This window comes from Scyliorhinus canicula, chromosome 13 (genome assembly GCF_902713615.1).
Source record: "Scyliorhinus canicula chromosome 13, sScyCan1.1, whole genome shotgun sequence".
NCBI lineage: Eukaryota > Metazoa > Chordata > Chondrichthyes > Carcharhiniformes > Scyliorhinidae > Scyliorhinus > Scyliorhinus canicula.
The window spans coordinates 55,160,036-55,181,124 of NC_052158.1; the positions used below are offsets into that span (position 1 = coordinate 55,160,036).

At 49.1% G+C, this 21,089-nt stretch overlaps 1 protein-coding gene across 3 annotated transcripts in view; it reads right to left on the reverse strand.

The window, feature by feature from the left end:
• The window catches only part of ky (kyphoscoliosis peptidase), a 216,912-nt gene that overhangs the window by 44,672 nt on the left and 151,151 nt on the right, over positions 1 to 21,089 (reverse strand). For 2 of the 3 annotated variants that reach the window (XM_038817555.1, XM_038817553.1), the window contains 2 exons: positions 16,195 to 16,236; positions 9,376 to 9,449 (listed from right to left, as the gene is read on the reverse strand). In XM_038817555.1, coding sequence (XP_038673483.1) covers positions 9,376 to 9,449; positions 16,195 to 16,236 — 116 coding nt within the window. The remainder of the gene's footprint in view (positions 1 to 9,375; positions 9,450 to 16,194; positions 16,237 to 21,089) is intronic. The other variant, XM_038817554.1, reaches the window with a different exon arrangement.

Below are 21,089 nucleotides of genomic sequence, written 5' to 3' on the forward strand. Positions count from 1 at the left end.
AGTTGAAGACTGCGGTTATCCAAGCCAATAGATTGCATGCTGAAACCCCAATGCAGTACTGAGGAATTTGACCTTGAAAAATCCTGCTATTTTCTTTGCCGAGATTTTCAATTGTCTTTTTTATCTCATTCCCTTTGGCTAATACCATCAAATCTTTTGTCATTTCACCTCCCTCATTTTTGCCCTATCCTTTTTGTCTCTTTCCCCCCAGATTTCACTCCTTAACAATTTAATTTCTAACTTTTCCCAGTTCTGATGAAACGTCATCAACCTGAAAAGTTAAATCTTTCCCGGATCTTCCGAAAAATAGCAATGAGCGACAGATTGCCATTGAGATCGAGAATATCTTGACTCGTCGCTGTTATGCATTTCCTCTGGGACCTTCTGAGCGTGGCGCTCCGAGAAATAATCAATGCAGTGACCATCGGGAATCCCATTGGAGCAGAGTAGAGTTGTGGGAAAACAGGCCACATTCCCTTTTTCTGACAATAGCTGGCATATGGTTAGTTTAAATTTATCCAATCTAAATGTTAGTGGCTGGGTGAGTAGATGGGTAAGTGAGTGAGGAGACAAGTGGGTAAGTAGGTGGCAGGTGAGTGACTTGGGTGTCAGAGGGTAGTCGAGTGGTTAGTGGGGTAGTTGGCTGGGGGGGATGTGGTTGGGAGTGTAGTCGGGTCGTGTTGGGGGTGGTTAGGTGGTCAGGGGTCTGGTCTTCCTTAAGGGACAGCAATGAGTGAAGGCAGCTCATCAGCACTGATTGACTAGTGGCATTTGGTTCTCCTCAGTGGTACTGGCCAAGCCCAAGACATGCATGGGAGGAGGAGATCCCGAGGCAAGTCTTTGTGTCAGTCGTGGAAGTGTTTGCATCATTAGATGGTGGTGAAAAGATCAAGCCTTGTCTCACATCGCTGTCATTCCTCAGTGATCTCTAAGCTCATAGAGTGAGCGACTGGCAGGGCAACACTGACAAAACACTGAAGGCCAGTCATGAGGCCACAACATGCAAGAGGAAATCCACAGAATCCATAGAACCCCTACAAATGAGGAAGGAAACCAGTCGGCCCATCGAGCCTGCACTGGCCCACTGAAAGATCACCCTATCTAGGCCCACTCCTCCAACCTATCCCCATAACGCTGTAACCTCACCTAACCTGCACATCTTTAGACATTAAGGGGAAATTTAGCTTCTTTGGACTGTGGGAGGAAACCAGAGCACCAGGAAGCCAGACAGACACGGAGAGAAAATGCAAACTTCACACAGTCACCCAGAATCCGAATCGAACCAGGTTTCCTGGCGCTATGAGGCAGCAGTGTTTTTTTAAAAAACATTTTATTAAGGCATTTATGATTTTATAACAATAAACAATACAAATCGCCGAGAAGGCCTTTGACCGGGTGGAGTGGGACTATCTATGGGAGGTGCTCGGACGGTTTGGGTTCGGGGAGGGATTGGTGGATTTGATCAAATTATTATATCATGCCCCGAGGGCCAGCGTCAGGACCAACAGAGAAGTGTCGGAGTACTTTAGGTTGTTCCGAGGGACCAGACAGGGCTGCCCGCTCTCCCCGCTGCTGGTTGCGCTGGCCATAGAGCCGCTGGCGATTGCGCTGAGAGCCACAGAGGGTTGGAAGGGGATGGTGAGGGGCGGGGTTGAACACAGGGTTTCTCTTTATGCAGACGACCTGCTCCTATACGTGTCGGACCCAGTGGCCGGGATGGGAACTATACTGGGAATGCTGAGGAAGTTCGGCCAGTTATCAGGATACAAATTAAATACGGTCAAGAGTGAAATGGTTGTGGTCCAGGCAAGGGGCCAGGAGAACAGATTGAGAGGGCTACCGTTTAGGCTGGTTGAGGAAAATTTCCGGTATTTGGGAATCCAGGTGGCACGAGACTGGGGCAGGCTGCATAAGTTAAATTTGGCCAGGGTGGTGGAGTTTCGGAGATGGGATGCACTCCCGCTGTCGCTGGCAGGGAGGGTGCAGACTGTAAAGATGACAATCCTCCCTCGATTTTTGTTTATTTTTCAGTGCCTCCCGATCTTTATCCCACAGTCCTTCTTCAAAAGAGTTAACGGGCTGATCATGAGCTTTGTCTGGGCGGGAAAATCCCCGCGGGTGAAGAAGGCAATGTTGGAGAGGAACCGCAGTGAGGGAGGGCTGGCTTTGCCGAGTCTGATCAATTATTACTGGGCTTACATCCCCAAGGCCTTCTTCATAGCGCTGGACAAACTTATCATGGCGTTCGTATGGGGGGGTAAAAATGCTAGGATCCCAAAGAAGGTCCTACAGAAAACAAAATCCAGGGGGGGGCTAGCCCTCCCGAATCTACAATTCTACCACTGGGCGGCAACAGCCGAGCGAGTAAGGGGATGGATCCAGGAGCCAGAAGCCGAGTGGGTGCGTGCGGAGGAGGCCTCCTGCATGGGGACCTCCCTCCGGGCCCTCGCCACGGCAGCACTCCCATCCCCACCCAAAAAACACTCCAGCAGCCCAGTGGTGACAGCCACCCTCCAATCCTGGAACCAACTGCGGCAGCAATTTGGCCTGAACAAAATGTCGGACAAGGCTCCCATCTGCAACAACCATAGGTTCAAACCAGCACTGACTGACGCCACCTTCAAAAGGTGGAGACAGGACGGGGGACACTGACAGTCAGGGACCTATACACGGACGACAGGATCGCAACACTGGACGAACTGACAGAGAAATTTCAGCTAGCTGGGGGGAACGAGCTACGGTACCTGCAGCTCAAAAACTTCCTACGAAAGGAGACAAGGACGTACCCACAACCGCCACGGCAGACACTACTGGAAGACCTACTGGACGCAAGTATCCTAGAGAAAGGGAACTGTAGTGACATGTATGGCCGACTGGTAGATAGGGACGACACCGTACTGGACGCAACAAGAAGGAAATGGGAGGACGACCTGGGGGTGGAGATAGGGTGGGGACTCTGGAGCGAAGCACTGCATAGGGTCAACTCCACCTCCACGTGCGCAAGGCTCAGCCTGACGCAACTAAAAGTGGTACATAGAGCCCACTTAACGAGAAACCGTATGAGTAGGTTCTTCCCGGAGGTGGAGGACAGATGTGAGCGGTGCCAAAGAGGCCCGGCCAACCACGCCCACATGTTCTGGTCTTGCCCCAGACTTGTGGAGTACTGGACAGCCTTCTTCGAGGCTATGTCCAAAGTGGTGGGGGTGAGGGTGGAGCCATGCCCGATAGTGGCGGTCTTCGGGGTTTCAGACCAGCCAGATCTATTTCTGGGGAGGAGGGCGGACGCCCTTGCCTTTGCCTCCCTGATCGCCCGCCGTAGAATCCTGTTTGGCTGGCGGTCAACAGCACCGCCCAGAGCTGCAGACTGGCTGTCCGACCTCTCGGATTCTCTCCAAATGGAGAAAATCAAATTCGCCATCCGAGGGTCGGACGACGGCTTCCACAGAACGTGGGAGCCATTCATGCAATTGTTCCGGGACCTGTTTGTGGCCAACGTACAAGAGGAAGAATAGTCGGGGGAAGGTAGCCGGCGGGGAGGGGGGGGGCTACGGGCTCGTTACGGGGGTTTGATGGCTAGCTAAGGCCCAAAACCAAACTAAATAAATGCCAATAAACATGTTGGGGAATGTAAAATATGTATGCCGGCAAAGAGGGGGAGGCCACAGTTATTACTACGATGATGCTCACCTGTAAATATATATGTTAATTTTTGCGTGTTTTTTTTTCTCTCTCTAACAATTTGTAATTTGTTCAATATAAAACATGAAAACTGAATAAAAAACATTTATAAAAAAAAAAATTATTACTGGGCGGCCAACATCGCTATGATAAGGAAGTGGATAGTGGGTACGGGGTCTATTTGGGAGCGGGTGGAGGCGGCTTCGTGCAGGGGCTCCAGCTTGGAAGCCCTGGTCACGGCTCCTTTACCGCTGCCGCTGGCCAAGTACACCACCAGCCCGGTAGTGGTGGCGACCCTGCGGATATGGGGCCAGTGGAGGAGGCATGTGGGGGAGATGGGGGCGTCTGTCTGGGCGCCAATCTGCGATAACCATCGGTTTACCCCCGGCAGTATGGATGGGGGGTTCTGAGTATGGCGGCGAGCAGGGGCGGGAAGGGTAGGTGATATGTTCCTGGAAGGGAGCTTCGCGAGTTTGAGGAGCTTGGAGGAGAAATTTGGGTTGGTAAGGGGAAATGATTTTAGATACCTACAGTTGCGGGACTTTGTTCGTAGACAGGTCCCATCTTTCCCACGCCTCCCGCCAATGGGGATCCTCGACAGAATAGTCTCTAGGAGGGAAGAAAGGGAGGCAGAGTCTCGGGTATATATAAGGTGCTCATGAGGGAGGAAGGGTCCCAGACAGAGGAACTGAAACTTAAATGGGAGGAGGAGCTAGGCGGGGAAATGGAGGATGGGCTGTGGGCAGAGGCCCTGAGTAGGGTAAACTCGACTGCGACATGTGCTAGGCTCGGGCTGATCCAATTTAAGGTCGTTCACCGGGCCCATATGACGGTGGCTCGGATGAGCACATTTTTCGGGATAGAGGACAAATGCGCTAGGTGCGCGGGAGGACCAGCGAACCATGTTCACATGTTTTGGGCATGCCCTGAGCTGAGGGGGTACTGGGAGGGATTTGCGGGGTTCATTTCCCAGGTGCTAAAAACAAGGGCGGTGATGAGTCCAGGGGTGGCAATTTTTGGGGTTTCGGAAGACCCGGGCGTCCAGGGGGAGAAAGAGGCCAATGTGTTGGCCTTTGCTTCCCTGATAGCCCGGCGACGAATATTATTGGCGTGGAGGGACTCAAAGCCCCCGAAGACTGAGTGGTGGCTTGCGGACATGTCGAGTTTCCTGGGGATGGAAAAAATTAAGTTCGCCTTGAGGGGATCTGTGCAGGGGTTCACCCGGAGGTGGCAACCATTTATTGACTTCTTTGCGGGAGAGTGAGCGTCAGCAGGGGGGTGGGGGGGAGGGGGGGGGGTAGAGTAGAGTAGGAGGGAAAATATGGCTGGGTAGTACCGGTGGGAGGGGAGCGGGCTTGTGCAATATGTTACGATGGAAGTATTGAAAGTACGTGGATGTTTGCACATTTTTGCCTTTTTTGCTTTCTTTCTAATGATGTCTGTAACTGTTTATAAAGCCAAAAACGACCTCAATAAAATTGTTTATTAAAAAAAAATAAACAATACAAATACAAATCCCACACATAGTTCAGTATGTAACAGATCCCTCCATCTCCCATTGTTCCCGCCTACTCTAAACACAAAATAGCCTAACTCCCCCCTACACCTCCTCTTGTTGAATCTGCTGACAGTTTAGTTTTCTCTGAAGAAGTCGATAAACAGCTGCCACCTCCGGACGAACCCTCACGTTGACCCTTTCTGGGCGAACTTAATTTTCTCAAGTCTGAGAAACCCAGCCATGTCACTAACCCAAACCCCTGATTTTGGGGACTTTGAGTCCATCCACGCTAATAAGATCTGTCTCCGAGCCACCAAGGCGGCAAAGGCCAAAACGTTAGCCTCTGGAGTTGCAGATAGCGAGGAGGACTGTCAGAGAATACAACAAAATATAGATAGATTGGAGAGTTGGGCAGAGAAATGGCAGATGGAGTTCAATCCAGGCAAATGCGAGGTGATGCATTTTGGAAGATCAAATTCAAGAGCGGAATATATGGTCAATGGAAGGGTCTTGGGGAAAATTGATGTGCAGAGAGATCTGGGAGTTCAGGTCCATTGTAGCCTGAAGGTGGCAACGCAGGTTGATAGAGTGGTCAAGAAGGCATACAGCATGCTTGCCTTCATCGGACGGGGTATTGAGTACAAGAGTTGGCAGGTCATGTTACAGTTGTATAGGACTTTGGTCAGGCCACATTTGGAATACTGCGTGCAGTTCTGGTCGCCACATTACCAGAAGGATGTGGATGCTTTAGAGAGGGTGCAGAGGAGGTTCACCAGGATGTTGCTTGGTATGGAGGGTGCTAGCTATGAAGGAAGGTTGAGTAGATTAGGATTGTTTTCATTGGAAAGACGGAGGTTGTGGGGGGAACCTGGTTGAGGTCTACAAAATTATGAGAGGTATGGACAGGGTGGATAGCAACAAGCTTTTCCCAAGAGTGGGGGTGTCAGTTACAAGGGGTCACAATTTCAAGCTGAGAGGGGGAAAGTTTAAGGGAGATGTGCGTGGAAAGTTTTTTACGCAGAGGGTGGTGGGTGCCTGGAACGCTTTACCAGCGGAGGTGGTAGAGGCGGGCACGATAGCATCATTTAAGAAGCATCTAGACAGGTAAATGAATGGGCAGCAAGAGAGGGAATTAGACCTTGGAAAATAGGAGACAGGTTTAGATAAAGGATCTGGATCGGCGCAGGCTGGGAGGGCTGAAGGGCCTGTTCCTGTGCTGTAATTTTCTTTGTTCTTTGTTCTTTTTGTTCTCTCGTCCCCTGGACTCCCTGGACTTCCGATACTCCAAAAACCGTGACCTCTGGACTCGGTGCCACTCTTGTTTTAGTATCATGGACATAATATCTACCAATCACTGCCAGTAAGCTTCGGACATTATCAATACATATGGACATAGTTTGCTGGCCTTCACGCACACCTCACGCGCTTGTCCTTGATCCCAAAAAAACCTGCTCATCCGGGTCACCGTCATGTGTGCCCGGTGAACGACCTTGAATTGTATCAGGCTGAGCCTGACACATGATGAGGACGTGTTGACTCTGCTCAGAGCATCCTACCATAGACCTGCCTCTAGCTCCCCTCCCAGCTCATCTTCCCATTTACGCTTTAGCTCACCTATCTGAGTTTCCTCCCACTTCTTGAGTTCTTGATAGATATCCGAAACCTTCACACCCCTCCACCCCCATTTTAGAAATTACCTTGTCCTGTATCCCCTGTGGCGGTAGAAGCGGAAAGGATGTAACCTGCCTTCGCACAAACTCTCTTATCTGCAGATATCGAAATCCATTCCCTCCCAGCAATTCAAACTCCTCCTCCAAATTCTCTAAACATGGAAAGCTCCCATCCATAAGTAGATCCCCCGGCCTCTCAATCCCTGCTCTCTGCCACCCCCCATCTAGCCTCCCCGGGAAAAACTGGTGATTACCACAAATTGGAGCCTGCACAGATGCTCCCTCCACTCTCATATGCTTCTGCTACTGCCCCCAAACTCTCAGGGCCATCACTACCACCGGGCTTGTGGAGTACCGGGCTGGTGAGAATGGCAGAGGAGCCGTTACCAATGCCCCCAAACTTGTGCACTTCATGATACCGCCTCGACTCGCTCCCACACCGACCACCCCCCCCCCCCCCCCCCCCCCCCCCCCCCCCCATATCCTGATCATGGATATGTTTGCCGCCAGAATAAATTACTAAAGTCCAGCAGCGCCAGCGCACCCCCCCCCTCCCCCCGCCCCCGGCTTAGCTCCAGCAGCACTTCCTTTACTCGTGGGGTTTTACCCACCCACACACAACCAGAGATCATCCTATTTACCCGCTTAAAAAAGGCCTTCGGTATGAAAATAGTGAGGAACTGGAAAACAGACAGAAACCTTGGGAGGTCCGTCAATTTTCCGGTGTGTACCCGACCCGCCAGTGACAGTGGGAGCATGTCCCACCTCCAAAAGTCCTCCTTCATTTCTTCAACTAGCCGGGTCAAATTTAATTTATGTAACCGCTCTCATCCCCATGCCAAATTCCCAAATAACGGAAACTCCCTCCCACCACTTTAAATGACAGCACCCTAGTCTCCTCTCCTGCCCCCTCAACTGGATCACAAAACCTCACTTTTTCCCATATTCAATTTGTATCCCAAGAACTGGCCAAATTCCCCTAAGGTCCGCATAATTTTCCCCCATCCCCCATAACGGGTCAGAAATGTACAGGGGCAGGTCGTCTGCACATAATGAGACCAGTAAGAAGTCTTACAACACCAGGTTAAAGTCCAACATGTTAGTTTCAAACACTAGCTTTCGGAGCGCTGCTCCTTCCTCAGGTGTTCCTTCCTCAGGAGCTCTGTCCCTTCCTCACCTGAGGAAGCAGCAGTGCTCCGAAAGCTAGTGTTTGAAACAAACATGTTGGACTTTAACCTGGTGTTGTAAGACTTCTTACGGTGCTCACCCCAGTCCAATGCCGGCATCTCCACATTATAATGAAACCCTGTGTTCCATCACCCCCCCCCCCCCCAGGAATAGCCCCTTCCAGTCCCTTGATGCTCTAAGCACCATCGCCAATGGCTCCATGGCCAAGACAAACAACAGTGGTTAGACAGGACATCTTGCCTTGTCCCTCGGTGCAATTTAAAGTATTTCAATGTCAGCTGATTTGTCCGCACACTCGCCACAGGTGCCTGGTATAGCAACCGAACCCAGTCAATAAAGCCCTGCCCAAACACAAACCATCCCAGGATGTCCCACAGATAATTCCACTCCACTCGGTCGAAAGCCTTTTCCGCGTCCATAGCGACCACTACCTCCGCCTTCCTCCTCTCGGAGGGCATCATGATCACATTTAGAAGCCTTCTAAATAAAAGAAAATTACTGCGAATGCTGGAATCTAAAACCAAAAAGAAAATGCTGGAAAATCTCAGCAGGTTTGGCAGCCTCTGCAGGGAGAGAAAACAGAGTTAATGTTTCGCGTCTGTTTGACTCTTCATCAGGATTAAAGAGAGGGACAATGTGTTAGATATTAAACAGTAGTTTGAGAGATTGCAACAAGATGTAGCAACGTTAAGAACAAAAGACAGATGGCCTGGTGTGAGGGGGAGGAGGGAATGGGAGGGTTTTTGCATTGAGACAATAAAAATGTTTGGGATATTAAACAACAATATTTAAGATGCAGGAGAAAAGTCGCAGTTGAAAGTTGTTGAACTCAATGTTGAGTCTTGAAGGCTGTAACGTGTGCCAACTGGAAGATAATTGCTGCCGTTCCTCCAGTTGGGTTGGGTTTCACTGGAGCATTGCAGTAGGCCAGGGATGGACATGTGGGCATGAGACCAAGATGCTGAGTTAAAATTGCAAGCGACAGGAAGGTTGTGGTCATGCTTGTGGTCTGAGCAATGGTGTTCTGCAAAGCGGCCACCCAGTCTGAGTTTAGTCTATTATTAAGTGCAATTCTAAACCTGAATGTGAATAAACAACATTACGTGGGTAAATGGAAGAGAATGCAGAGGTGGGAGTGCTGCCAACTGATCCAGCATTGACTAATTGAAAACAAATGACTTGTCGAGGCCTTTTGTTCAATATTCAGTTTCCACTAAATGCAGTTTTGTGAAAAGCAACATTTTGTAATTGGAACAAAGAGTGAATTCTGCTTCACTGGAAATATAAATACTTTCATTTGAAGAGTCTGGACTGGAAAATACCTCAACCCCTTTGAGTTACCTTACAGGCGTAGGTGTCAAGAGCCTCAAAATCTGTCAAATCAATTTTGATAGACTTTAGGTTGAATACGTCATCTGAAAAATAAAGCCATTATATTTTTGATAGTGATGAATTGCAATGGCGATTTGATAATATCACTAAACCTCTTGATCCTCATGGAGCAAGTAACATTGACATCGGCTAATTTTGCAGACACAGGTAAACAGTTTAACTAACTTGTTGCCTTTAAATTTAACTAACTAGTTAGACCTACATGACAAACTGGTTTGAAATGTGTCTAAAACCCTGGAAATGTATCAATTCAAATGAAGCAGGAGTTAGGTATACTCAGTAAGTGACAATGGAAAGTAACTGGGGAGGCAGTGGCTTGGTGGTGTTGTCATTGGACTAGTAATCCAGGGTAATGTTGTGGGGACTGGGTTTGAATTCCATCACGGTAGATGGTGAGGTCTGAATTCAATAACAACCTGGAATTAAAAGTCTAATGGTGACCATGAACCATTGTCGGTTATCATTAAAAAAAGTGAAGGAAATTTGTCATCCGTACCTGGGTTGGGTTACACGTGGCTCCAGGTCCACTGCCCCTTCACCAGATGTGGAGATGCCGGCCTTGGACTGGGGTGAGCACAGTAAGAAGTCTTACAATGCCAGGTTAAAGTCCAACAGGTTTGTTTCAAACACGGGCTTTCGGAGCGCTGCTCCTTCCTCAGGTGAATGGTTCACCTGAGGAAGGAGCTGCGCTCCGAAAGCTCGTGTTTGAAACAAACCTCTTGGACTTTAACCTGGTGTTGTAAGACTGTAAGACTTCTTACTGCCTTTACCAGATGACCTGTCTCAAGTGAATAATTAATTTTAGCCAAAATGATCCTTCCCTCCCACTGACCACATATCTATTGCCTCACAGGATCTCCATCTGATGGGGCCAGGCCATCCAATGGCGTCCTCAGAGGAGAGCTCCGAGGAGACCATTATGTTTCAGTCTAAGATGGCCATGGCTGAGGGCCTCAATATCATGTTGCAGTGGGTGAGGGACATGTCCGAGACACAGATTGGCATTGCCAAGGTACTGCAGAGCCTGGCTGAGTCACAGAGGACCATCGCTGAAGGCACGGACATCATTGTGCGGACAATAGGGAGCCGCCGGGACTGGCGGAACTGGATAATGCTGAGGCTCACTCCATCTGCCTCTCCATCTTATGGAGACCCCACGGCCCCTAAAGGCACAATCAGTGTTGAGGAAGTGCTGGGGGACACCTGGGGCCTTCCACCAAGGACATTGCGGTGGTTTCCGTCTCCCGAACACCCCCCCCCCCCCCCCCCCCATTCCTGACACTGGCTCTTGCATCTCAATGGCAGTGGGCAGAACAGAGTGGAATGGAAAAGCCAGTAACTTGAGTATATCGGCCGGGGCCCCAGGCCCTGCAGACCATGTCCATCAAGGGCATCAAAGACCACAGGGTGTGGAAGGCAGCAGATTGCTTCCATCTCTGACGTGCATCCTGGGGGCAAACAAACGTAGCAACAGACCGCATTAGATGAAGAAGATTGAGGATCACTGGGGGGTTGGCACTGTCTGTAGCTATAAAGTTGCTGGGTTGTGTAGCAATAATGACAAAGGAAACTGTTCAAAATCTTCAGCAGCCCTTACATGCTAGGCCTGTAGCCATATTGGCGAGAACCCCCATGCTATCAACACCCCACTTCCTGTGTACAGGTCATGGCAATATATATACATGAATACACATTCCACATCTTCCCATTTTAGTTGGCAAAGAACAATGTTGACTATAATAATGGAACACTGAATGTTGAAATTGCAGAAAGCATGAATTTGGCCACAAAAACCTGGCACAAAGCCCAAGCGAGTCCCATCCCCCTTCCAAAAATTGGTATGTACATATATATATATATATATATACTCCTGCTGAAGGAATCGCTGCATTGGTAGCAGGAGGGGGCTCCATCTTCATCAGTGCAAGGGCCATAGATTGTGGACTCAGTGTGTCAACATCTGTGGCAGTTGGTGGTGGCGGTTCAGGTATCTGTAACAGGTAATGCCGGTTCCTGACATACAAGCAAAATCTGAGGCAATCATATAACTGTTTAGCTGGGGCACATAGATGTATACCACTGCCAGTTTGTAATGGCTGCATGTGGTTTGCATGCTGACTGTCTGGCTGGCTCCAGAGTATTGAGTCTGCATAAGTGTCTTTTCCTTCTTTGCCGCTGTTTCACGAGGGCTTCCCTCACATTTGTTTCCACTTGAGGCTGCATCAGGACCTTCGCGACAGGGATCATGGTTCCAGTGCACTGGAGAACATTCTCTGGTAAAGGCAGACTCTCTTTTTTACATAGATGATTAGGAGTTGGGGACCAAGGGCAATGTGTCCAAGTTGGCACGAAGGTGAGTGGAAAGCAAAAAGTGCAGAGGATACTGGAAGTCTGCAGAGGGATTTGGATAGGTTAAGTGAATGGGCTCGGGTCTGGCAGATGGAATACAATGTTGACAAATGTGAAGTTATCCATTTTGGTAGGAATAACAGCAAAAGGGATTATTATTTAAATGATAAAATATTAAAACATGCTGCTGTGCAGAGAGACCTGGGTGTGCTAGTGCATGAGTCGCAAAAAGTTGGTTTACAGGTGCAACAGGTGATTAAGAAGACAAATGAAATTTTGTCCTTCATTGCTAGAGGGATGAAGTTTAAGACTAGGGAGGTTATGCTGCAATTGTATAAGGTGTTAGTGAGGCCACACCTGGAGTTTTGTGTTCAGTTTTAGTCTCCTTACCTGAGAAAGGACGTACTGGCGCTGGAGGATGTGCAGAGGAGATTCACTAGGTTAATTCCAGAGCTGAAGGGGTTGGATTATGAGGAGAGGTTGAGTAGACTGGGACTGTACTCATTGGAATTTAGAAGGATGAGGGGGGATCTTATAGAAACAAATAAAATTATGAAGGGAATAGATAGGATAGGTGCGGGCAGGTTTTTTCCACTGGAGGGTGAAAGCAGAACTAGGGGGCATAGTCTCAAAATAAGGGGAAGTAGATTTAGGACTGAGTTGAGGAGGAACCTCTTCACCTAAAGGGTTGTGAATCTATGGAATTCCTTGCCCAGTGAAGCAGTTAAGGCTCCTTCATTAAATGTTTTTAAGGTAAAGATAGTTTTTTGAAGAATAAAGGGATTAAGGGTTATGGTGTTCATGCCGAAAAGTGGAGCTGAGTCCACAAAAGATCAGCCATGATCTCATTGAATGGCGGAGCAGGCTCGAGGGGCCAGATGGTCTACCCCTGCTCCTAATTCTTATGCTCTTATGTTCTTTTGATAGGTTACATAGACTACGTATTGTGGGATAGAGGTCTGTGTTGTCACAGAGGCATTTACTGAGGAGGTGCTTTTCTCCGTCACACCATTTGATTGAATATAGTACAAGTAGCCCCCAATGTGCACAAAGTCCCGTGTGTGTGCAATGTCCCGTGTGTGTGCAAAGTCCCGTGTGTGTGCAAAGTCCCGTGTGTGTGCAAAGTCCCGTGTGTGTGCAAAGTCCTTGAATTCGCTGGAGACAAACTGCTGGGAATTGTGCAATGAGATGGGCAGCAAAGAGTCTCATCAGCTTTCCAACTATTGTGATGCTCTTCATGAGGGGCGAGGAATTAACTTCAAACCACCATGTGAATGAATCATCAAGGACTTGTGTGGTGAACATAGGAATTTCAGAAGAAGTGAATTATCGTTTTTTGAAATATCGCAGTAAGGGTTAGTATTTGACTGCTGCAGTCATGTTTTCAAAAAATAAATCCTAGTTTGAAAGACAACAAAGGTTCTGGGAGCCAAAGGTACAATTAAGGCATCGTAAAAAAGCTTGGGACAATTCAGCTTCCTTTGGATTAAGGGGATTCCCTGTGGAGTTAAGTAGATTTCAGCGTGGTAAATTGATGTTGTTTCTGGGTGGAGCTGATCAGGGATTTTTTAGAAAGCAGGCCAGTGGAGTTCTAGATGAAGCTGTGGCCAGAGGTCAAGCAGTTTGCTCTCACTGTAGTTCAGTTGAAAGAGACTAACAATCTTTTTAAGCAGCTCACACTTGTCTGACAAGAAGAGCTGAAACAAGCTGAGAAGCATCTTCTGAAGACATACAGCCGGAGTTTCTGCATGGTTCTGACAGGATTCAGACTTTTTTAGTGCAGTGTCGAAAGATCTTTCTTCCTCGAAGAACATCTCTGTAAAGCAGCTATGTGGTATTGGTAGTTAAAGTGGATTGAGAAGCGAGATATTTTTTCTTGTTGTTTGAGTAGAAATAAAGTTAACAGTTGTGTTCACTGTATTGTGTTCACTGTATTGAGTAGTATTGTTTAAGGAGTAATTGTAAGTTATTTTCTGGTGTGATGGTAAAGATATTTTAATACTGTTTTAGTAATAAAGTTTGCTTTAATGAACCATATCCTTATTTTGTGTGAAATCACTCCTGGAGAGAGGTATCCTTTCCTCACAATCTTACAAAATTAAACTAAAATATTACTGTTTCTGTCCAGTATCCTAGCCACTGTTGGGGTCTAGTCGGGGACCATTAAACCAGGTGTTGCCTTCCATTCCAGACAAATATACTTGCCATGGTGAGTGGCATTGCAGGGTGTGCAACCTCATGGGATGCAGTGGTTCTTTGATTTGATGAGGCTTGAGTGCCCATCTGGATGCTTCCCTCTCTATGTCCTCATACACTGAGGCCCAGTACATGATTTTCTTTGCCCTCCACTTTGTTGCTTCCACCCTGGATTTCCATGGTGGAGTTACTGGGTGCAGTACCTCACAGAGAGCTCAGGGTGACAAACCCCAGGGCCATTAGTCCATCCTGCAAGGTTATTTCCTCGCTCATGGCTTGAAAAGTGTGGAGCTTGTGGGGATGTTCATTTTACATCCTGGGCCTGCCTTTCATGATGACATCATGGAGCTGCTTGGACTTCCTCGATTCTGTGGGATAACAGCTACTGAATCATCATAATACCAATGTCCTCCCCATAATCTGCTTGCTCTGTGATGGCTCAGTAAGCCCTGGAGACAGCATCAGCGAGGTATATCTTCTCACCGCGCATGTGGATCAAACTGAGGTTGTAGCATTGTAGCGTGAGCATCGTCTGCTGTGGGTGCGGTGATGTAGTATGGAGGGGCTTTTAAAGGCTGGTAATCAGTTTCAGTGTTGGCAGGTCGACCCCAAGTGCAACCATGAAATTTCTGATATGTGAGGGCTATGGCCCAGGAACATAGGAATTAAGAGCAATTCAACCCTTCGAGCCTGCTCTGCCATTCAATCAGATCAGGGCTGATCTCTTCCTGGTCTCAAATCCACCTCCCTGCCTGTTCCCCATATCCAAGGGCAGAGAGTTCCAACTCAATCTGGGCATAACGAGTTCCACGTCAGTAAGAGCCCTTGCCAAGGCCACTGGTCTGCCATTCTGGATGCCCGCTGCTCCGAGTCTGTGCTGAGAGGCATCTGCTGATTAGAGTGCAGATGCTTGGATGTCGAAGTATTGAAACACTGAAGGGACAGACAGCACATCCGAGTTGGTTGAATGGGCATTGTGGTGCTCCCACAAACACCATTTGACATCCTGTTGGGGAAGTTGACAGAGGGGTACAGTTACCTCACTGTAACAAGGAATGATCTTTGTTTGATTGCCTGCAGAGGTGGCTTTTGGAAAGTGCTGCCTGCCTAATGAACCTTGGTGAGTACTGCAGTGCATCTTATAGATGGTACACACGGCTGCCACTGTTCATCGGTGATGGAGGGTTTGGATGTTTGTGGAATGGGGAGCAATCAAGCAGACTTCTTTGTCCAGGATGGTGTCAAGCTTTGTGAATGTTGTTGGAGCTGCACTCATCCAGGGAAGTGGCGAATATTCTATAACATTCCTGACTTGTGCCTTGTAGAAGACAGACAGGCTATGGGGTGTCAGATGGTGAGTTATTCACCGTAAGATTAGCCGTAGAATTCCTAGCCTCTAATCTGCCTTCTTGAGCCGCTGCAGTCCTTGAAGTGTAGGTACACCCACTGTGCTGTTCGTGAGGGGGTTCCAGGATTTTGCCCCAGCGGCAGTAAAAGAACAGTGATATATTTCCAAGTCAGGGTGGTGAGTGACTTGGAGGGTCAGTTTTAATATGGCTAGTCCAGTTCAGTTTCTGATCAATGGTGACCCCCAGGATGTTAATTGTGGGGGATTCAGCGATGTTAATGGCATTGAATTCAGGGGGCGATAGTTATATCCTTTCTTGTTGAAGATGGTCATTGCTTGATAGTTTCATGGCACGAATGGAACTTGCAACTTGTCAGCCCAAGCCTGGATTTGGCATTGCGGTGAGCAATGTTTAACGTAGTAATAATGTCACCATTTCCAGTGATAAAGCTAACATATCCCCTGTAAAATGTTCTTCGGGATTCGATGCTCTGATTGTATTGATTTACCTCCAGCTCATTCACTTTGTTCATGTTCTGTTAGTCATTTAAAATTGTGGTTGTTTACATTGTTGGCACTGTCAGTTAAGAATTAGAGCTACAAACAACATAAATATACTTATTGAACATAGTGCTGAAATGATCAACACGTTTTATTCTCCAATTATCATGGGAAGTCGCCAGTAAGTTTAAAAGAGAATTGGATTATAAAAGGTCTTGTCTGGGCCCAAAAGGAGCTTCGCACGAACATTCATTGTTCTTTGAATAATTACTCAACTTTATTTTCTAAACAGATTAAAACAAAAATTTCCCATTCCAACATTATAAAGTCAAACGGGCTCATGGAGAAGAAAAATACACTCACACAGCACTCACTTTTAATTTCTTTCAGCTTATATTTTTGAGAATTGGCAGAATCTGCAAGACAATAATGTTTTTCAATATCAGTGCATTTTGTAATATTGCATTGCAGCAGCACAGTGTAAGAAACAGTGGGCGAGATTCCCTGTTACTGAGACAGATTCTCCGTCCCGCCAGCGGGTCAATGGCGTTTCCCATTGTGGGCAGCCCCATGCCGTTGGAAAATCCCTGAGGTGGGTGCCCTGCCAGCCAGCACAACGGAGAATCCCACCAGCGGAGAATCCAGCTCTAAGTGTTGACGCCAACGCAGAATTTGTGGACATTCACGAGAGCAAAACTGGCGGCGTATCTGGACCGATTCTGTTACTTTTAAAGGGCTAGCACTTGCGCCATATGGAAAACAATCGATTCCAATGAAAAATGATGCGGGATTCGCCCGTTTTGCGATTGACACTCAGGGGACTGACAAGCTCCAGCTGCATATGCACACTTCACTCCCCACACAGGCCATCCTAGCCAATAAGAGGGCAGCGAGGACAGCAGCACCAAGGTTTCCGGATGCAGAACTGGAGACCCTCCAGGACGACGTGGAGGAGAGGAGGATGACCATGTACCCCGGCCTAGGAAGGAGGCTGCAGCTGCTGGCGTGACCGTGCCTGGGCGGAGGTGACAGAGGCGGTCAGTGTCGCGGGCAACATCATCCGGACCGACCAAATGTGCAGCAAAAAAACTGCACAACCTCCTCAGGGCAGCCAGGGTGAGTAGGGCATCACTGAGCCCCTGGCACCAATCCCCATCCACACATCCAGGGGTCGGGCGAACCCCCACCTACATGCAGCACCACATGCCGGCACCCATACTGGCCGCCATGGCCGAGCGCCCTGGCCACTAAGGTCACCAGCTACCCACCCGCTGGGCTGAATGCGTCGGACTATCTAACAGGAGAAGGACGCCTATAACCGCCGGGAGCAGGAGAATACTGCCGGGGATTGCCAGACCTGTGGTCCCTCACCGAGGGTGAGCAGAGAGCCCTGAACATGGTTAGCAGCCAGGAGGAACAGGAGGTCTCCAAGGTGGCGTTCAGCCGCCCTGCGGGGGAAGTGAGACCCCGCTTAGTTGCGGCTCCCCATGACACATGTGTCAACCCCCACACCACCCTCACTCTACCCTGCTCACCCCGGTCTAATATCTTGTATTGTTGTCTTGTATCTTGCAGTACCTGTTGGTGATCTGTTATACCCTTCCCCAGCCTGTGCCTTAGCTGGAGACCCCCGCCCCATGAACTGAGCAACAATGGGAGCAGCTCGGACACCAGCCCTCCAACTAGGACTCAGGAGACCTCGGAGCTCGAGTCGGAGGTTGACAGTGATTTCCCATCACAATTGTCTCCAAAACCCTCCACCATCCCAGAGACACTCACCTTGGTTAGGCACTTTAGTGAAGAGGCTACTGGGACACTATCTGGTGCACAGCACACAGCTAATCCGGTATATCAGGTAGAGGTAGGAATACTTGAGGGGGCGGACGGTTGGTGGGCAGACCAGCCCCAGGGACGAGCTGCCATCCAGGTACAATATGTTCTGTTGAACCGTTTCTCAAGGAAACTTTATAGTTCACCAAAGCCAGTACCACCAGCAATCACCATCCAGAACGTCATTCGCAATGGTGTCATTATCCAGATGCCTATCGCAGTGCTGAGGCGTACCTCAACCACACTCTCTGAGAAAAGTGCCCCTTCTCATCCAGGCAGGTGCCCTCAGACAGCCAAATGGAGGAGGACCATCAGCTGGACATTTTGAGGCCATCCACTCACTGTCCAGTACTCCCAATCTCCTCAACCTGTAACCCCATCAGCTCCATCTCGACAGGTTGAGGACAGTGCACCTACCCCACAGCAGGAGACCCTTGCTACGCTGGGGTCTTCCAGGCCTCAACACGGAGGACACCTGCGAAGTTCATCCCAGAGAACAGGATATTGCAGTCAGCAAGGTGATGCAGCAAGATGTAGGAGAAGGTGTAAGAAATCACTATTGTGGTGCGGATGGTCACTCATTACACTTATCATTCTGCTTTGTAAATATATTTTGAGTTAATGACGCCTTCCACATCCTTCCAGGAAGCTCTTAAAGTGATCTGGGTGCAATCCCTCTTGTATACGAATCTATGTGCTCTCTTATTGCTAGGGTGACTCAAGCGGCGGGATTCTCCGACCCTCCACACCGGAATCGTGCCCGGCGCGGGGCCAGAGGATAGCCATTCATGCCGGAAATCTGGCGTGATGGCGCTTCCGTGATTCTCCGCGGATCCGCCAGTCGAGCGCGCACGGTCGACGCTGCACTAATTGGGGGCCGCTGAAAGAGACCCTTGCGGCAGTCTTCCGGGGTCGACCGGCTGAACTCCCACCGGCGTGGTTCACATCTGGTACTACCCGGCGGGAGCTCAGATCCATGGCCGCGGTCCTGGTGGGGGTGAGGGGAATCTGACTCTGGGCGGGACCTCAGCGGCGGCCAGGCCCGTGATTGGGGGGCCACCGATCGGCGGGCCATTGCGATCTAGGGGTTCCCAACCTTACCGTGTGGGCCCACTGTGTGGTTCCATCATGTTGGCGGCGCCCGCGCCGAAGTGGGCCGCCGAACGCATGCGCGGCCGGAAGGTCTGGACAGCAGGGCCCCTCCGGCAGCAAGAGCTGTGGGATGTATGCCGGGACCCTACTAGCCCCCTGAAAAATGGGGAATCACCCCGGACTTTCGAGGACAAAGTCCGGAGTGATTCTTACCCGTTTTCCGGTGGGCGTGGGGACTTAGACCCCAAAAGGGAGAAGCCCACCAACTATCTATCTGTGTGATTACTTCCCATTGTGAGCCTTCAAGTGATATTTAGTGGACACAAATCTGTCACTCTTCCCTTGTGCATTGTAAGGGATAATGTTTAGGGCAGCAGGGTAGCATGGTGGTTAGCATAAATGCTTCACAGCTCCAGGGTCCCAGGTTCGATTCCCGGCTGGGTCACTGTCTGTGTGGAGTCTGCACGTTCTCCCCGTGTGTGCGTGGGTTTCCTCCGGGTGCTCCGGTTTCCACCCACAGTCCAAAGATGTGCGGGTTAGGTGGATTGGCCATGCTAAATTGCCCGTAGTGTCCTAATAAAAAAGTAAGGTAGGAGGGGTTGTTGGGTTACGGGTATAGGGTGGATATGTGGGTTTGAGTAGGGTGATCATGGCTCGGCACAACATTGAGGGCCGAAGGGCCTGTTCTGTGCTGTACTGTTCTATGTTCTATCATGGAATCCCTACAGTGCTGAAGGAGGCTATTTGGCCCATCGTGTTTGCACTGACCCTCTGAAAGAGCACCTGAACCAGGCTCCTGTCCTATCTTTGCACTGGAGAAGGGTGTCTAGATAGCCTGGGTCACATTGAGATCCAAAAAGACAAGGTTTTGGGCGTCTTGAAAATATTGAGGTAGATAAGTCCCCAGCGCGAATGGGATCTACCCCAGAATACTGAAGGAGGCTACAGAGTAGACTGGTACAAAAGGTGAAGTCACATGGGATCAGGAGCGAGCTGCAAGGCGGATACAGAACTGGCTAGGTCAAAGAAGGCAGACAGAGCAATGGAAGGGTGCTTTTCTGATTGGAGGGCTGTGACTAGTGGTGTTCCACAGGGATCAGTGCTGGGACCTTTGCTGTTCATAGTATATATAAATGATTTGGAGGAAAATGTAACTGGTCTGATTAGTAAGTTTGCAGAGAGATCTAGGTATACAGGTCCACAGGTCACTGAAAGGGGCAACACAGGTGGAGAAGGTAGTCAAGAAGGCATACGGAATGCTTGCCTTCATTGGCCGGGGCATTGAGTATAAGAATTGATAAGTCATGTTGCAGCTGTATAGAACCTTAGTTAGGCCACACTTGGAGTATAGTGTTCAATTCTGGTCGCCACACTACCAGAAGGATGTGGAGGCTTTAGAGAGGGTGCAGAAGAGATTTAACAGGATGTTGCCTGGTATGGAGGGCATTAGCTACGAGGAGAGGTTGAATCAACTCGTTTTGTTCTCACTGGAATGACGGAGGTTGAGAGACGACCTGATAGAGGTCTACAAAGTTATGAGGGGCATAGACAGAGTGGATAGTCAGATGCTTTTCCCCAGGGTAGAGGGCTCAATTACTAGGGGGCATAGGTTTAAGGTGCGAGGGGCAAGGTTTATAGGAAATGTACGAGGCAGGTTTTTTTTACACAGAGGGTAGTGGGTGCCTGGAACTCGCTGCCGGAGGAGGTGGTGGAAGCAGGGACGATAGTGACATTTAAGGGGCATCTTGATAAATACATGAATAGGATGGGAATAGAGGGATACGGACCCAGGAAGTGTAGAAGATTTTAGTTTAGACAGGCAGCATGGTCGGCACGGGCTTGGAGGGCCGAAGGGCCTGTTCCTGTGCTGTACGTTTCTTTGTTCTTTGTCGTCTGCACAACCCTGAACACTAAGGGGCAATTGATCATGGCCAATCCACCTAACCCGCACACCATGCCCAAAGTGACTGCAAATTGAGATTTGATCCTTTAGCCTTGCAACACACGATAGAATTGTGTATTTTGTGTCTTGGAAGACTAAATGTGATGTTGCACCATCAGCATTGAGCTGTGTTCACTGTGAGTATGAAAACATATGATGGCCTCTGCTTTCATGTGCAAATCTCTGTGACTGCCCAAAGTGCTTCCTTCAAGGAACAATTGCTGCATAAGCTGCATTGGTGTGCCGCCTTCCATCTCACACACCTGTACACATATAAAGCTTTGTGTGCTGAGCTTGCCAAGAACGAGGACTTTGTGAGCCTTGAGGGTTACAGGTTCAAGACAGATTGCTGACCTTGCTTGTGCTGTCACTGTTCCTGAAGGCCTTTCCAATCATTGGCATGGG